This window comes from Macaca nemestrina, chromosome 10 (assembly GCF_043159975.1).
Source record: "Macaca nemestrina isolate mMacNem1 chromosome 10, mMacNem.hap1, whole genome shotgun sequence".
In the NCBI taxonomy this organism is placed as follows: domain Eukaryota; kingdom Metazoa; phylum Chordata; class Mammalia; order Primates; family Cercopithecidae; genus Macaca; species Macaca nemestrina.
Window position 1 is genome coordinate 10,743,813 of NC_092134.1, and position 15,169 is coordinate 10,758,981.

Below are 15,169 nucleotides of genomic sequence, written 5' to 3' on the forward strand. Positions count from 1 at the left end.
AAAAAAAAAAAAAGTTTAGTAAATTAATTCTTCATTCTTCAATGAGAGTTTCATTCTACAGGTGATGTGTTATTTATTGAAACATTTGATAGGTAATTTTAGACCTTTTATGCAAGTGCTATCCAATAGAAGTATAATGCAAGCCACACATGTACAATTTATAATTCTCTGGTACCCACATTACTTTTTTGTAAATCACAGGTTAAATTAGTTTTAATAATATATTTTATGTAAACTTATATATCCAAAATATTTAATCAATATAAAAATTAACAAGATATTTTAACCATTTTAAAATATAATTTCATTTTTTTTTTTTTTTTTAGAGACAGAGTCTTGCTCTGTCTCCCAGGCTGGAGTGCAGTGGCACAATCACTGCTCACTATAGCCTCAACCTCCTGGACTCAAGCAATCCTCCTGCCTTAGCCTCCCGAGTAGCTGTTACCACAGGCGACACCACCATACCTGGCTAATTTTTTATTTTTTGCAGAGATGGAGTCTTGTTATGTTGCCCAGACTGATCTTGAACTCCTGGCCTCGAGTGATCCTTCTGCCTCGGCCTCCCAAAGTGGTGGGATTACAGGCGTGAATCACTGCACTTGGCCCACAAGACATTTTGTGTTCCTTCTAAGTCTTCAAAATCTGATGGGTATTTTACACTTACACCACACCTCACTTCAGATGAGCCCTGTCTCAAGTGCTTAGTAGCCACGTGTGGCTAACAGCTACTGTTCCGGATGGCACAGTTGTAAGATCACTTCCATGAAATGGATAAGCATTTATGCAGCCTGGATGAAGTGGAGTAGAACAAACTGGCAAAATAAGGAAATGTTTTCTTTCAGGAGGCAGATATATCTGAGAACTTTGAAAGTTACTGTTTCTGTTAACTTATCAGTTAATGGATATTTATCTGATTTAAGCTTCTTTAGAATTGGAGCTACTAAAGTTGGACTTAAGCCATTATCACAGTTAGAAATATGTATTAACCTATAAACATTCATAATAGCTTGCTGCCTGAGATGAGGTAGTTATTAAATATCTTCAGTGTCAGAGAAAATCAGACCGGGCGCGGTGGCTCACGCCTGTAATCCCAACACTTTGGGAGACCGGGGTGGGTGGATCACCTGAGGTCAGGAGTTTGAGATCAGCCTAACCAACATGGTGAAGCCTCGTCTCTACTAAAAATGCAAAAATTAGCTGGGCATGGTGGCGCATGCCTGTAATCCTAGCTACTCAGGAGGCTGAGGCGGGAGAATCGCCTGAACCCGGGAGGTGGAGGTTGCAGTGAGCTGAGATCGCACCATTGTACTCCAGCCTGGGCAAGAAGAGTGAAACTCCATCTCAAAAAAAAAAAAAAAAAAAAAAAGTCAATGACTTATTATTTAAATGATCTTTTTTTCTTTGGACTGCTGTTAATAGGTGGCTACAGTTTCAGAAAAGTCACGTATAATGGAGTTGGAGAAAGACCTAGCATTGAGAGTACAGGAAGTAGCTGAGCTCCGAAGAAGGCTAGAGTCCAATAAGCCTGCTGGGGATGTGGACATGTCACTTTCCCTTTTGCAAGAGATAAGCTCTTTGCAAGAAAAGTTAGAAGTCACCCGTACTGACCACCAGAGAGAAATAACTTCTCTGAAGGAGCATTTTGGAGCCCGGGAAGAAACTCATCAGAAGGAGATAAAAGCTCTGTATACTGCCACGGAAAAGCTTTCCAAAGAGAACGAGTCATTGAAAAGCAAGCTGGAGCATGCCAACAAAGAGAACTCAGATGTGATAGCTCTATGGAAGTCCAAACTGGAGACTGCCATTGCGTCCCACCAGCAGGCGATGGAAGAACTGAAGGTATCTTTCAGCAAAGGGCTTGGGACAGAGACGGCAGAATTTGCTGAGCTAAAAACACAAATAGAGAAAATGAGACTAGATTACCAACACGAAATAGAAAATTTGCAGAATCAACAAGACTCTGAACGGTCTGCTCATGCTAAAGAGATGGAAGCCTTGAGGGCTAAACTGATGAAAGTTATTAAAGAAAAGGAAAACAGTCTGGAAGCCATCAAGTCGAAACTGGACAAAGCAGAAGACCAGCATCTCGTAGAAATGGAAGAGACGTTGAACAAATTACAGGAAGCTGAAATAAAGGTAAAGGAGCTAGAGGTACTACAAGCCAAATGCAATGAACAAACCAAGGTTATTGATAATTTTACATCACAGCTCAAGGCTACTGAAGAAAAGCTCTTGGATCTTGATGCACTTCGGAAAGCCAGTTCCGAAGGCAAATCGGAAATGGAGAAACTTAGACAGCAGCTTGAGGCAGCTGAGAAACAGATTAAACATTTAGAGATTGAAAAGAATGCTGAAAGTAGCAAGGTTTGTATTGACATCCTCCATCCTTTTCTTTTCCATTTGTTATTCTTATTTTGCATTATGTTACTTTTGAGTTGAGGTCATTCATCTTTCAAATTGCTAATTTAATTAAATTGTTCGATGTCGCCAGTTGAGTATAGTGTAGTATGTTCTGAGTATCTCAAGTATGGTTTCATCTGAGGAGATTAGAGAAAATAATGGCTCAACCATGTGAATTTATTTTGGCTGCCTATTATCTGAGTACCTGATCTATTTATCTCTGGGCTATGCTGTGACTTCTAATTTGAGCTTAGCTCCAGTCTATACTCTTTAAAATAAAGAATGCCCTAACACTATGGTGTTAAGATAAATGAATAAATGAACAGAAACTTAAAAGATCGGCCAGGCGCAGTGGCTCACGCCTGTAATCCCAGCACTTTGGGAGGCTGAGGCAGGTGATCACCTGAGGTCAGGAGTTCGAGATCAACCTGGCCAACATGGCAAAACCCCATCTCTACTAAAACCATAAAATTAGCCTGGCATGGTGGCGGACGCCTGTAATCCCAGCTACCCAGGAGGCTGAGGCAGGAGAATTGCTTGATCAACCCGGGAGGTGGAGATTGCAGTGAACCGAGATTATGCCACTGCACTCCAGCCTGGGAGACAGCAAGATTCGGTCTAAAAAAAAAGAAAAAAAAAAAAAAGAAGCTTAAAAGAACATCTCCTCCTTTTCTAACCACACGTAGTCAGGTGCCACATAATGATGTTTCAGTCAACAATGGACCACATCAACAAAGGTGGTTCCATAAGATTATAATATGGTATCTTTACCTTTTGTATGTTTAAATATGCTTCGATAGACAAATACTTAGCATTGTGTTACAATTACCTGCAGCGTTCAGTACAGTAACATGTTGTACAGGTTTATAGTCTAGGAACAATAGGCTGTGCCATGTAGCCCAAGTGTGTAGTACACTATACCTTCTAGGTGTGTGTAAGTGCACCCTGTGATGTCCCCACAACAGTGAAATGCCTCATGATGCATTTCTTAGAAGGTATCCTGATTCTTAATGTGTGACTGTAATTGCCTATAGGGTTATGTATAAAAACAGAATGTGAACTCAGTGCTTCTTGACTATTATAAATTAACATGTTGGCCGGGCAAGGTGGCTCATGCCTGTAATCCCAGTGCTTTGGGAGACCGAGGCAGACGGATCACTTGAGGTCAGGAGTTTGAGTCCAGCCTGGCCCCCTCTACTAAAAATACAAAAGTTAGTCAGGTATGATGGTGTGCACCTGTAATCCCAGCTATTCGGGAGGCTGAGGCACAAGAATTGCTTGAACCCAGGAGGTGGAGGTTGCAGTGAGCTGAGATTGTGCCACCGTACCCCATCCTGGGCGACAGAGCGAGACTCCATCTACAAAAAACAAACTGAAAGAACACATGTCGTGATAAATAACATTCACAGCAAAATTAAGGGTAAAAGCTTGGAGCCCTTTCCATGGCAAAAATCTCATTGGAGTTTTTTTCTGTGGCACAATGAGAACACGATCTGTCCCTTTCTTTTCTGGGGGAAATACTGAACAAGTGTGCATGTGGTCAAGGCTTAGAAAATTAAATGAAACATTCGCCAGCTGTGTTCCTTACTAACTAGCCTTGTTAAAAGTCATCTTTATTTTTAAGGATGGTTCGAGGAATTGTTTCCCAGTCCTGCCACTAGTCGAGGCACTGGTATTGATGCTCAATGTTCTGAACTTTTTTGTGGGAGAGGCTGCTCTATTGGCAAAGAAGGAAGGGTTGTAATGGTTAAGGTGGGGTGAGGTGAGGACTGACAAACAGCAAAAAATTTCTAACTAACCGTAGTCAAAGATGACAAACTGGTTACAGGAAATTTTTCTCAAATCTCCTCATGTGGTTCCGAAATACTAATCAAAACACAAAAATTAGAAGATAATATTTAGCTAATGTTAGTTTACTTTTTAACATCAAGATTTCATGAAAACCAAGTTATAATGACTATTGTACAGTGGATTTTTTTGTTTTGTTTTTTTGAGACAGAGTCTCACTCAGTCGCCTTGGCTGGAGTGCAATGGTGCAATCTTGGGTGTCACTGCAACCTCCACCTCCCAGGTTCAAGCGATTCTCCTGCCTCAGTCTCCGAGTAGCCAGGATTACAGGCACCTGCCACCATGCCTGGCTAATTTTTGTATTTTTAATAGAGACAGGGTTTCATCATATTGGCCAGGGTGGTCTCGAACTCTTGACCTCAAGTGATCCACCCACCTCGGCCTCCTAAAGTGCTGGGATTACAGGCTTGAGCTACCACATCTTGCCTGTCCAGTGGATTTTTAAATTTTATTTGTATTTAAATGTCAAAATACCTTAAGCATATACACAAATAGAGAAAATAATGTAGACCACATATATTCCCATCTTAAGGTTTTTGTTTTTATTTATTTATTTTTTAAGACAGAGTCTCGCTCTGTCGCCCTCACTGCAACCTCCACCTCCCAGGCTCAAGGGATTCTCCTGCTTCAGCTTCCCCAGTAGCTGGGATCACAGGTGTGTACCACCACGCCTGGCTAATTTTTGTATTTTTAGTAGAGACAGGATTTCACCATGTTAGCCAGACTGATCTTGAACTTCTGACCTCAGTTGAGATCTACTGGCCTTGGCCTCCTAAAGTGTTGGGATAACAGGTGTGAGCCACTGTGCCTGGCCTTAAGGTGTTTTTTTTTTTTTTTTTTTTTTTTTTTTTTTTTTTTTTTTTTTGAGACAGAATCTTGCTCTTTGGCCCAGGCTGGAGTGTGGTGGTGTGATCTTGGCTCACTGCAGCTTCCGCCTCCCAGATTCAAGCGATTCTCCTGCCTCAGCCCCCTGAGTAGCTGAGACTACAGGTGCGTGCCACTACGCCTGGCTAATTTTTTGTGTTTTTAGTAGAGATGGGGTTTCACCATGTTGGCCAGCCTCTATCTCCTGACCTTGTGATTCGCCCACCTCTGCCTCCCAAAGTGCTGGGATTACAGGTGTGAGCCACCGTGGCCAGCCAAGGTTTTTAAAGTCTAGGAAATGAAATTGCTCAAGTAGCTCATTTAGAAAGTAAGCATCCACACCGTCTACTTTAGATCATGCTGATACTCCAAGTTACAATGAAGTATAGAAAAAGAGTCTATTTTGACTCTTTAAAAATAGTTGCTGGGCACAGTGGCTCATGCCTCTTATCCCAGCACTTTGAGAGTCCAAAACGAGAGGATTGCTTGGGTCCAGGAGTTTGAGACCAGCCTGGGCAGCATGGTGAGACCCCATCTCTCTCTTTCTTTCTTTCTTTCTGTTTTTGAGGCAGGGTCCCACTCTGTCACCCAGACTAGAGTGCAGTGGCGCAGTTTCAGCTCACTACAACCTCGGCCTCCTTCACAGGCTCAAGCAATTCTCCTGCCTCAGCCTCCCGCATAGCTGGGATTATAGGCACATGCCACCATGCCCGGTATATTTTTGTATTTTTAGTAGAGACGGGGTTTCACCATATTGGCCAGGCTGGTCTTGAACTTCTGACCTCAAATGATCCACCTGCCTCAGCCTCCCAAAATGTTGGGATTACAGGCATTAGCCACCGAGGCCGGCCAGAGACCCCATCTGTAAAAAATTGTTTTAAACATTAGCTGTAGTGGCACGGGCCTATAATCTCAGCTGCCTAGGAGGCTGGTGCTGGAGGATCACTTGAACCCAGGAGTTCAAGGCTGCAGTGAGCCATGATCACACCACTGCACTCCAACCTGGGTGACAGGGAAGAGAGACCCTGTCTCAAAAAGAAAAAGAAACACACAAAAAAACCATCCTGGCTAACACGGTGAAACCCCATCTCTATTAAAAGTACAAAAAATTAGCTGGGCATGGTGGCGGGCACCTGTAGTCCCAGCTACTCGGGAGGCTGAGGCAGGAGAATGGCGTGAACCCAGGAGGCGGACCTTGCAGTGAGCCGAGATCGCGCCACTGCACTCCAGCCTGGGCAACAGTGCGAGACTCCGTCTCAAAACAAACAAAAAGGCAAACAACAACAACAACAAACGAAAGCCATTAGGAAATCGTATCATAGAACTGATTGTTCGAAAAGTCGTTGACATCTTAGAATTAAAAACCAATACCAAATTTGTATTCCTTTCAGTTTTGTTTTATGTTTCTCATAAGTTTTTTTACATTTGTTTATTTTTTTTTTCTTCTCATTCTCTTTTGTTTTCCTTTTGTTCATTTGCTTCCATACCATGTAACTCTGTGTGTTAGGCTAGTAGCATTACCAGAGAGCTCCAGGGGAGAGAGCTAAAGCTTACTAACCTTCAGGAAAATTTGAGTGAAGTCAGTCAAGTGAAAGACACTTTGGAAAAAGAACTTCAGATTTTGGTAAGTACCTGTTGGGAATCTGAATCTCAGGGTTTCTGGCCATTTCCTGTTTTAAAAAATCCTCCAGTAAGAAATATTGCAGCTGTTTCCTTTCTCTTTCTACATGTTGATTGAACTTGAGTGTATTAGTTATTGGCTGATAAATATTGTCCTTTGAGGGGAATCAGATCAAACCTAAACAACCGAGGTAGGTATTACTTTTTTTTTTTTTTTTTTAATCTATCCCTTCGCCTCTGGTAACACACTGCTTTGAAATGTTACTGACTACTTAGTTTTACTAAAGACAGAGCCCTTCCAAGTTATGCATTGAACAATTAGGTTTCATATTGAATAAGGCCCCTCAATTGTGCCTATCAGGGCAGCAGCTGTCCTGGGCCATTGGCGCCCTCTGTTGGCGAGGCAGGATGTTTGCTGTCTAATTAAACAAATTCAAAGAAATCTAACTCAGTTTATTCCACCTCAGAAAATTACCTTCCCTTTTATATGTTGTCTTTTACCTTAATCTCAAGTTGTATGACATATATATATTTTTTACCTTTTCTCAACTTTGTTCCTTCCTACTTGCCTCCTGCACTTAAAACCTGAGTTTAAACAAGGCTGATACGAGTAGTGCCGGTGGTACCCATCCACATGCCATGGAAAGAAAAGCCAGAGGCTTATGGAGAAACTAGACAAGAGGCATATGTGCCATGCAGGCTCAGCTGTTCCAGGTCCTCCACATCCCTCCCTCTTCCCTGTTCATTACACTTCTGTGCTATTAACAGTGTGAATAAACATGTGTGATTTTTTTTTCTTTTCTTTCTTTCTTTTTTTTTTTTTGAGACAGAGTCTTGTTCTATTGCCCAGGCTGGAGTGCAGTGGCACAATCTCGGCTCAGTGCAGCCTCTGCCTCCCAGGTTCAAGAGATTCTCCTGCCTCAGCCTCTTGAGTAGCTGGGATTATAGGCGCCTGTTACCACGACAGGCTAGTTTTTGTATTTTTAGTAGAGATGGGGTTTCTCCATGTTGGCCAGGCTGGTCTCAAACTCCTGAACTCAAGTGATCTGCCCGCCTCGGCCTCCCAAAGTGCTGGGATTACAGGCATGAGCCACCACACCCGGCCTGATGTCCTTTAAGAAAATGTTTTGAGTTCATTGCTTCTCTGCTCTCCTCCCAAAGCTTTTAGGAAGCCTTGCCTTTTTTTTTTTTTTCCCCCTAAGTTAGAGTATCCTTCTGTATATCTTAGGACAAGACATGACACCCTGAGTCTGGCTGTGGGATGGCACAGAGGGCAGCCTGAGGGCTTGGATGCACTGTGGCCCCTGTGCCATCTTATCATAATCTTAGCTAGTTAGAAATCCTCATGTAACAATCTCCTTGATGTAGCTAGCTCGAAGTTCGTCTCAGGACAACCAGGAGAGTGATTCTTAACTTGGCCTATAGTCATGTTTAAAAAAGAAGACCTTGAACAGTAAGTGACTGAAGGGCCTTTTCAGTTTCAAAAGTAGCAACACAGACCTAGATTCAAGATATTAGACTCAGATTACTCTCAGAAATAACAAACTTCAGAGCTCTGTTCACCATCTCAGGCAGGTTTCTGAAGAGAAGGTCTGCTGTTTGAGGGGTGGCAACATGAAGCATACACATGCACCCTGTGTATACACGCACATGCATGTACTTAACCTAAGTATGGACGTGCCTACATCGGCATGCAGGTACACCTGCCTTCCCACGTGTGCACACACACACATGCAGACTGCAGTCTTGTGTGTGTATACATGCACGTGTGTATGACCCACATGTGGTAGTAATTGGTATCATATGTTTGAAGTATATTAGTTTTAATAAAACAAGGCCAGCAACAAAAAGCAGATAGTATTGTAATTATAATCGATAGAAACTTCTTGTCTTCACAATTTGAAATCTTTCTGTTCAGAATCTCCGATTCTTTTTCTTTAGAAAGAAAAGTTTGCTGAAGCTTCAGAGGAGGCAGTCTCTGTTCAGAGAAGCATGCAAGGTATGTCTTACTAGAGCGTGTGCAGATTGCTTTAAAGAACATTATTCTTTCAAACTGGAGCTGGCCTGTGGAGTGCACAGAGTAGACACTGCCCGTAGCCTCATTTCACTCCCCTGGAAGTTCCTGCCGTGCTCAGAAAGACTGGCTTCCATTGGTTTCCTGAAGCCTCAGACTCCCAGTTTTTTCTTCTTTTAGCTTAAGGCTTGTTCCGTATTAAAATGTAAGTATTCCTGGGAAGAGAGTTATTTATGCTCTCATCATTGATAGCTTTATTGAGTTTTAATTGGAAGAAGGAAAGAGATGAGTGGAAAGGGCCTGATGCGGGCCGAAAGTACAGATTCGGGGAGGCCAGAGACAGCAGCAGACCTGCTTCTTTTAGGCTGTGCACAGCTGTGTGATTTGTAAGGGGACTTTTTAGTATTCCTGTGTTCTCAGATCTTTTGAGCATAATATTTGATTGGGTTGTAAGACAGCCAAGCTCCAGATAGCTTATTAAACGTGAAACATATTAAACTTCTAACTTTATCCTAAATAGAAACTGTAAATAAGTTACACCAAAAGGAGGAACAGTTTAACATGCTGTCTTCTGACTTGGAGAAGCTGAGAGAAAACTTAGCAGGTAAGAAGACATCTCCGGTGACGAAACATTAAATACAGTAGGCTTTCCCGTGTTTGAGACAGTTGTAGTATGTTACATAACAAATGTACTCTTCAAGCGTAGCCTCTTCACTCGTTATGGTGATATAACAATGTGATGAAATACTTGTTTGAGATCTGTAACCTCCAGCAAATCCTCTTTGCTCTGTTTTGACAAGAGCCAGAATCTACCACATCTTACCACTCCCACTGCTATCCTTGCTCCAGGCCAACAGCCATCTTTCATCTGAGCTACCCTGACAGCTGACCACCAGGGCTCACTGCTGCTGCCTGTGCCAGCTTCAGTCTGTTCTCAACACAGCAGCCAGAGCAATCCTTTTAATATGAACTTAGATCATGTCGCTTCTCTCCTCAAGGTCGTCCAGCGGCTCTCATCCCACTCAGGGAAAGCCGTGGTCCTTACCACGATCAGGCCCTATTACCTCTTGGATTTCATCTGGGACCCCCTTCCCCTGTTCATTCCACTCCAACCACTTCAGCCTCCTTGCGGTGCTTGGACGTGGTGGGTGTTCCTTTCTCAGAGCCTGTGCACTTGCTTTTCCCTGTTCCCTCACTTCCTTCAGGTTTTCTCTGAAATGTCAGCCCCTGAAATGTCAGGGAAGCCCCATCTGAGAGTCTAACCTCCTTCCCAGCTCCTTTCCCTGCATTTATTTTTCTTCCTCTTAGAACTTACCACTATTAATTATATGATTTATTTTCTTTTTTTCTTTTTCTTTTTCTTTTTTTTTTTTTTCCAGACAGAGTCTCGCTCTGTGGCCCAGGCTGGAGTGCAGTGGCGCGATCTGGGCTCACTGCAAGCTCCACCTTCCAGGTTCACACCATTCTCTCGCCTCAGCCTCCCAAGTAGCTGGGACTACAGGCACCCGCCACCACGCCTGGCTAATTTCTTGTATTTTTAGTAGAGATGTGGTTTCACCATGTTAGCCAGGATGGTCTTTATCTCCTAACCTTGTGATCTGCCCGCCTCGGCCTCCCAAAGTGCTGGGATTACAGGCGTGAGCCACCGTGCCTGACCAATTTATTTTCTTTATCTTGCTTATTGTCTGCCTTCTTCATTAGAATGTGATTTTTATGAGGACAAGGATTGCTATGTGAAAATATTACATGAGCAAGGATATACTCAGTCAGTTTTTGTTGATTATAACACAGCCGTGCCATTCTTTTTTTCTCTATATATTTAGAGATGGAGGCAAAATTTAGAGAGAAAGATGAGAGAGAAGAGCAGCTGATAAAGGCGAAGGAAAAACTGGAAAATGACATTGCAGAAATAATGAAGATGTCAGGAGATAACTCTTCTCAGCTGACGAAAATGAACGATGAGTTACGTCTGAAAGAAAGGTATATGTGACTGTTGAAAAGAGTGCCCACCTTCAGTTAGGCTCTGCGGCAAGCTATAGATGGGAGGGGAGAGAAAATGTTTAGGATTGTTACGTTTTCAAGTTCCCCGTCTCTGTTCCTTTCTGTTGTTACCTCATTGTGTCCTTGAATCAACTATTTAACCTTCTAAAATGGGTTTTACCTATCTTACTTGTCAAGAACAACAGAATTAAGGAATACAATATTATTTGTAGAGCTTCTGGTGACTTGTAAAGAAAAGATAAGAAGGCCGGACACAGTTGCTCATGCCTGTAATCCCAGCATTTTGAGAGGCCGAGGCAGGCGGATCACTTGAGGTCAGGAGTTTGAGGCCAACCTGGCCAACATGGCGAAACCTTGTCTCTACTGAAAATACAAAAGTTAGCCAGATGTGGTGGTATGTGCTACTCAGGAGGCTGAGATGAGAGAATCACTTGAAACCCAGGAGGTGGAGGTTGCATTGAGCCAAGATTGTGCCACTGCACTCTAGCCTGGGCAACAGAGCGAGACTCCATCTTGAAAGAAGAAAAAAGAAAAGGTGTGTGTGTGTGTATATATATATATATATATATATATTTTTTTTTTTTTTCCTTTGAGATGGAATTTTACTTTTCTTGCCCAGGCTGGAGTACAGTGGCGTGATCTCAGCTTGGTGCTATCTCAGCTCACTGCAACCTCTGCCTCCTGGGTTCAAGTGATTCTCCTGCCTCAGTCTCCCAACTAGCTGGGATTACAGGCTTGCACCATCACGCCAGGCTAATTTTGTATTTTTAGTAGAGACGGGGGTTTCTCCATGTTGGTCAGGCTGGTCTCGAACTCCCGACCTCAGGTGATCTGCTTGCCTCGGCCTCCCAAAGTGCTGGGATTACAGGCGTGAGCCACCGTGCCCAGCCTTTAAAAATATTTTTAACTTTTTTTTTTTTTAGATAGAGTCTCACTCTGTTGCCCAGGCTGGAATGCAGTGGCGTGATCTCGGCTCACTGCAGCCTCCACCTCCCAGGTTCAAGCGATTCTCCTGCCTAAGCTTCCTGGGTAGCTGGGACTACAGGCACATGCCACCATGCCCTGCTGATTTTTGTGTTTATTGTAGAGATAAGGTTTCACCACGTTGGCCAGGGTGGTCTCAAACTCCTGACCTCAGGCGATCTGGCTGCCTTGACCTCCCAAAGTGCTGGAATTACAGGCATGAGCCCCACTGTACCTGGCCTGAACTTATTTTAATAGGAAACACATATTACCTATTACTATGGGCCATGCACTGTGCTAACAGCTTTCTAATTCTTATTATCCTATGAGGTGAGTTTAGTATTATTCCCATTTAAAAGAAAAAGAGGCCAGAGATGATGGCTCACGCCTGTAATCCCAGCACTTTGGGAGGCTGAGGCAGGCAGATTGCCTGAGGTCACCAGTTCGAGACCAGCTGGGCCAACATGGTGAAACCCTATCGCTACTAAAAATACAAAAATTAGCCAGGCATGGTGGTGTGCGCCCATAATTTCAGCTACTTGGGAGGCTGAGGCAGGAGAATCACTTGAACCCAGGAGGCGGAGGTTGCAGTGAGCCAGGATCATGCTGCTGCACTCCAGCCTTGGCAACAGAGCTAGACTCTGTCTCAAAAAAAAAAATAAATAAGGCTAGGCGCTGTGGCTCATGCCTGTAATCCCTGCACTTTGGGAGGCCGAGGTAGGCAGATCACCTGAGGTCAGGAGTTCAAGACCAGCCTGACCAACATGGAGAAACCCCATCTCTATTAAAGATACAAAATTAGGCAGATGTGGTGGTGCATTCCTGTAATCCCAGCTACTCAGGAGGCTGAGGCAGGAGAATCACTTGAACCTGCGAGGCGGAGGTTGTGGTGAGCTGAGATTGTGCCATTGCACTCCAGCCTGGGCAACAAGAGCAAAACTCTGTCTCAAAATAAATAAACAAATAAATAATAAAAAGGAAGGAATGGAGGGAAACTGAGGCTTACTGGGGTGAAGCCTGAGGTTTCAGATCTGAGCAGTCTGGTCCCAGAGCCCCTCCTGCTCTTAATAACTGCATTGTAGGCCGGGTGCAGTGGCTCACGCCTGTAATCCCAGCACTTTGGGAGGCCAAGGTGGGTGGATCACAGGTCAGGAGTTCAAGAACAACCTGGCCAACATAGTGAAACGCTGTCTCTACTAAAAAAATGCAAAAAAATAGCTGAGCGTGGTGGTGTGCACCTGTAATCCCAGCTACTCTGGAGGCTGAGGCAGGAGAATCATTTGAATCCGGGAGACAGAGGTTGCCGTGAGCCAAGATTGTGCCATTGCACTCCGGCCCAGGCAACAGTGCAAGACTCCGTCTCAAAAAAACAAAAAAAACCAAAAACTGCATTGTACTTCCTCAGTGCTGAAGTTTCCTCTGTCTTAATATCTGTTCTTGTCTTTATTTGGAATTCTTGTTGCTTTGATCTTTTTCTTTTAATAGCTGTCATATAAAAATAAAAATTTATAAGGCAAAGATTTATAAATTAAGTCTGTAGGCATTAGACTTCTACTTCTTAAAAGTGTTAATACCTGCAAAGTTCTATTTATTAAGACATCCAGTCTTTCACCCTCACACAATTCTGTCAGCACTGAGTGGTGGTCAGGCCTTGGTTGGGCAACTTTGGTCAAACTTGCCTTGAGGTGGTGCTGCTGCCCAGGTAGTGGTGGCTCAGTGCCTTCAAAAAGCTCCATTTTTGTAGGTGTTTTGTGGATATAAAAACCAGAAGTGCCCCCAAGTTTCCCTCTCGTATCTCTGATTCATCTGATAGTCTGTTTTCTTGGTCAACGTCCCATGTTTTTTTTTTTTTTTTTGAGATGGAGTTTCACTCTTGTTGCCCAGGCTGGAGTGCAGTGGCGCCATCTTGGCTCACCACAGCCTCCGCCTCCCAGGTTCAAGCGATTCTCCTGCCTCAGCCTCCTGAGTAGCTGGGATTATAGGCATGCGCCACCATGCCCTGCTAATTTTGTATTTTTAGTAGAGACGGGGTTTCTCCATGTTGGTCAGGCTGGTCTTAAACTCCCGACCTCAGGCGATCTGCCCACCTCGGCCTCCCAAAGTGCAGGGATTACAGGCATGAGCCAATGTGCTGGCCCCCCATGTTTTGTATACATGTTTTTGTTCAACCACGTAGTCTCTTTAAAGTAGAACTTCGAGTTACTGTCATTTTTGTATCTTCTGTCCTCCAGAAGCACTAGAATGAATTTTTGGTTATCTAGTCTGCTAAAATTTAAAAATACTCATTTCCTTTATTTTATTTTATTTTATTTTATTTTATTTTATTTCATTTTATTTATTTTTTGAGACAAAGTCTCACTCTGTCGGCCAGGCTGGAGTGCAGTGGCGTGATTTTGGCTCACTGCAAGCTCCACTTCCCAGGTTCATGCCATTCTCCTGCCTCAGCCTCCCGAGTAGCTGGGACTACAGGCGCCCGCCACCACGCCTGGCTAATTTGTTGTATTTTTGGTAGAGATGGGGTTTCACCATGTTAGCCAAGATGGTCTCGATCTTCTGACCTCATGATCCACCCACCTTGGCCTCCCAAAGTACTGGGATTACAGGCATGAGCCACCGCACCTGACCTCCTTTATTTATTTTCAATTGAGATGGGGTCTTGCTTTGTTGCCCAGCCTGGACTGCAGTGACGCGATCTTGGCTCACTGCAACCTCTTTCTACTGGGCTCAAGCAGTTCTGCTGCCTCAGCCTCCTGAGTAACTGGGATTACAGGGATGCGTCACCACACCCAGCTAATTTTTGTATTTTTAGTAGAGACGGGGTTTCGCAATGTTGACCAGGCTGGTCTCGAACTCCTGAACTTAAGTGATCTCATCTTGGTCTCCCAGGTCACTGGTATTATAGTCATAAGCCACCACACCTGGCCTCATTTCCTTTAATAAGTTTATTTTTCACTCATTTTTCCTTTTTAAATTATTGACATAGTAAACCTTCACAATGACAGTAGTTGTTACTGTAAATAATGTATTTGTAACTGTCATAATTGGTAAAATGATTAGGCAAAGCATTTTAAAATTTCTTGCCTAGTTCAGATGTTATTAATTACACATAACTTTTAAAAATAATTACTACAGTTGTTATTAGTAGTATATTTTAATATAACTCTTAAATTTAAAACATTCTTATGAAAAATTGACACCTTATGTTGAAACTTTTTCTAGATATGTAGAAGAATTACAGCTAAAACTTACAAAGGCTAATGAAAATGCAAGTTTTCTGCAAAAAAGTATTGAGGACATGACTCTCAAAGCTGAACAGAGCCAGCAAGAAGCAGCTGAAAAGCATGAGGAAGAAAAGAAAGAATTGGAGAGGAAATTGTCAGACCTGGTAAGGAGAGACTCAGTGGGTCTGTTGGCTGGAAAGGAAGGCAAGGGGTAGTACACACATGGGCAGATGACTGA

The 15,169-nt window shown here is 43.3% G+C and overlaps 1 protein-coding gene across 15 annotated transcripts in view; it reads left to right on the top strand.

Annotated features, from left to right (window-relative positions):
- Nucleotides 1–15,169, top strand: part of LOC105494335 (CAP-Gly domain containing linker protein 1) — a 151,053-nt gene that overhangs the window by 77,415 nt on the left and 58,469 nt on the right. For 14 of the 15 annotated variants that reach the window (XM_011762742.3, XM_011762751.3, XM_071070907.1 and 11 more), the window contains 6 exons: nucleotides 1,420–2,364; nucleotides 6,620–6,736; nucleotides 8,674–8,731; nucleotides 9,267–9,350; nucleotides 10,570–10,726; nucleotides 14,930–15,095. In XM_011762742.3, coding sequence (XP_011761044.2) covers nucleotides 1,420–2,364; nucleotides 6,620–6,736; nucleotides 8,674–8,731; nucleotides 9,267–9,350; nucleotides 10,570–10,726; nucleotides 14,930–15,095 — 1,527 coding nt within the window. The remainder of the gene's footprint in view (nucleotides 1–1,419; nucleotides 2,365–6,619; nucleotides 6,737–8,673; nucleotides 8,732–9,266; nucleotides 9,351–10,569; nucleotides 10,727–14,929; nucleotides 15,096–15,169) is intronic. The other variant, XM_071070909.1, reaches the window with a different exon arrangement.